This window comes from Martes martes, assembly GCF_963455335.1.
Source record: "Martes martes genome assembly, chromosome: 1".
Taxonomy (NCBI): Eukaryota; Metazoa; Chordata; class Mammalia; order Carnivora; family Mustelidae; genus Martes; species Martes martes.
The window spans coordinates 101,289,658-101,290,713 of NC_137888.1; the positions used below are offsets into that span (position 1 = coordinate 101,289,658).

The 1,056-nt window shown below is 34.9% G+C and overlaps 1 protein-coding gene across 2 annotated transcripts in view; it reads left to right on the plus strand.

The window, feature by feature from the left end:
- The window catches only part of ACTL6A (actin like 6A), a 29,330-nt gene extending 28,358 nt beyond the window's left edge, over positions 1 to 972 (plus strand). For both annotated transcript variants that reach the window (XM_080801731.1, XM_080801732.1), the window contains exon 14: positions 248 to 972. In XM_080801731.1, the coding sequence (XP_080657857.1) occupies positions 248 to 328 (81 nt within the window). In that variant the 3' untranslated portion in view covers positions 329 to 972. The remainder of the gene's footprint in view (positions 1 to 247) is intronic.
- Positions 973 to 1,056: the final 84 nt, after the last annotated feature.

Genomic DNA, 1,056 nt, shown 5'->3' on the forward strand with positions numbered 1-1,056 from the left:
CTCCTGGGTGGCTCAGTTGTTAAGCATCTGCCTTCGGCTCAGGTCCTGATCCCAGGGTCCTGGGATAGAGTCCCATGTCAGGCTCCCTGCTCAGCAGGAAGCCTACTTCTCCTTCTCACACTCCCCCTGCTTGTGTTCCCTCTCTCACTGTGTCTCTCTCTGTCAAATAAATAAATACAATCTTTTTTAAAAAAAGTATTTTCTAAAAAAAAAGGCACAGTGTATAACTTTTCTTTCCATTTTACAGGGTACTTTTCAACAGATGTGGATTTCCAAACAAGAATATGAAGAAGGAGGGAAACAGTGTGTAGAAAGGAAATGCCCTTGAAGAGAGTTCCCAGAGCTCTACCTTCCTGTTGTCACCTTAAGTTTCATAGCTTTAGTATACTCAGGAAAAGAATGACCATCTTTTGTAGAATGTTTATACATTTTTGCATATTTCAATTTCCACTTAAATTTTTTAAGGCTTTAACTGGCTCTATAAATTAAGATAAGTTTGTGCTTTCCTTGAAATGCACTTATTCTTATTACAAGCATTTTATAATTTTGTATAAATGTCTATTTTCTCTAAATATTTTGCTTTCAGTAAAATGCTTTCCAACTGTTTAGTATGTTAATTACCAGTGATTAGTAGAATTGGTTTTTATTGACTAGTAAAACTTACTGCCTATGCTTTTTACCTTAGGCTTGCAAAATTAAATAAAAATTATTAGCCATTCCAGAAATACTTTTTGGATTATTGTTGTTATGACAACTACTTTAAGGACTAAATGTATTTGTCATGATTCTGAGTGAAAGTACTCTTCATTAACAGTAATATTCACACCCCCTTCATATGCTATTAACATAACAGTAAAAATGTTACCTGAATTCCAAAATGACCTTACTTGCCTTTGCTATAGCAGTCGACATCACTTTCCCACCTTAAGGTACAGGTGATGTTAATTAAACTCTGCTTAGATGTCAGAATTTATAAAGTGGGTGTCTGAACTTTATACCTGATTTTTAAAAAAGTTTTGGCAGAAGCATGACCACTTCCAGAGTTAGCATGCCATA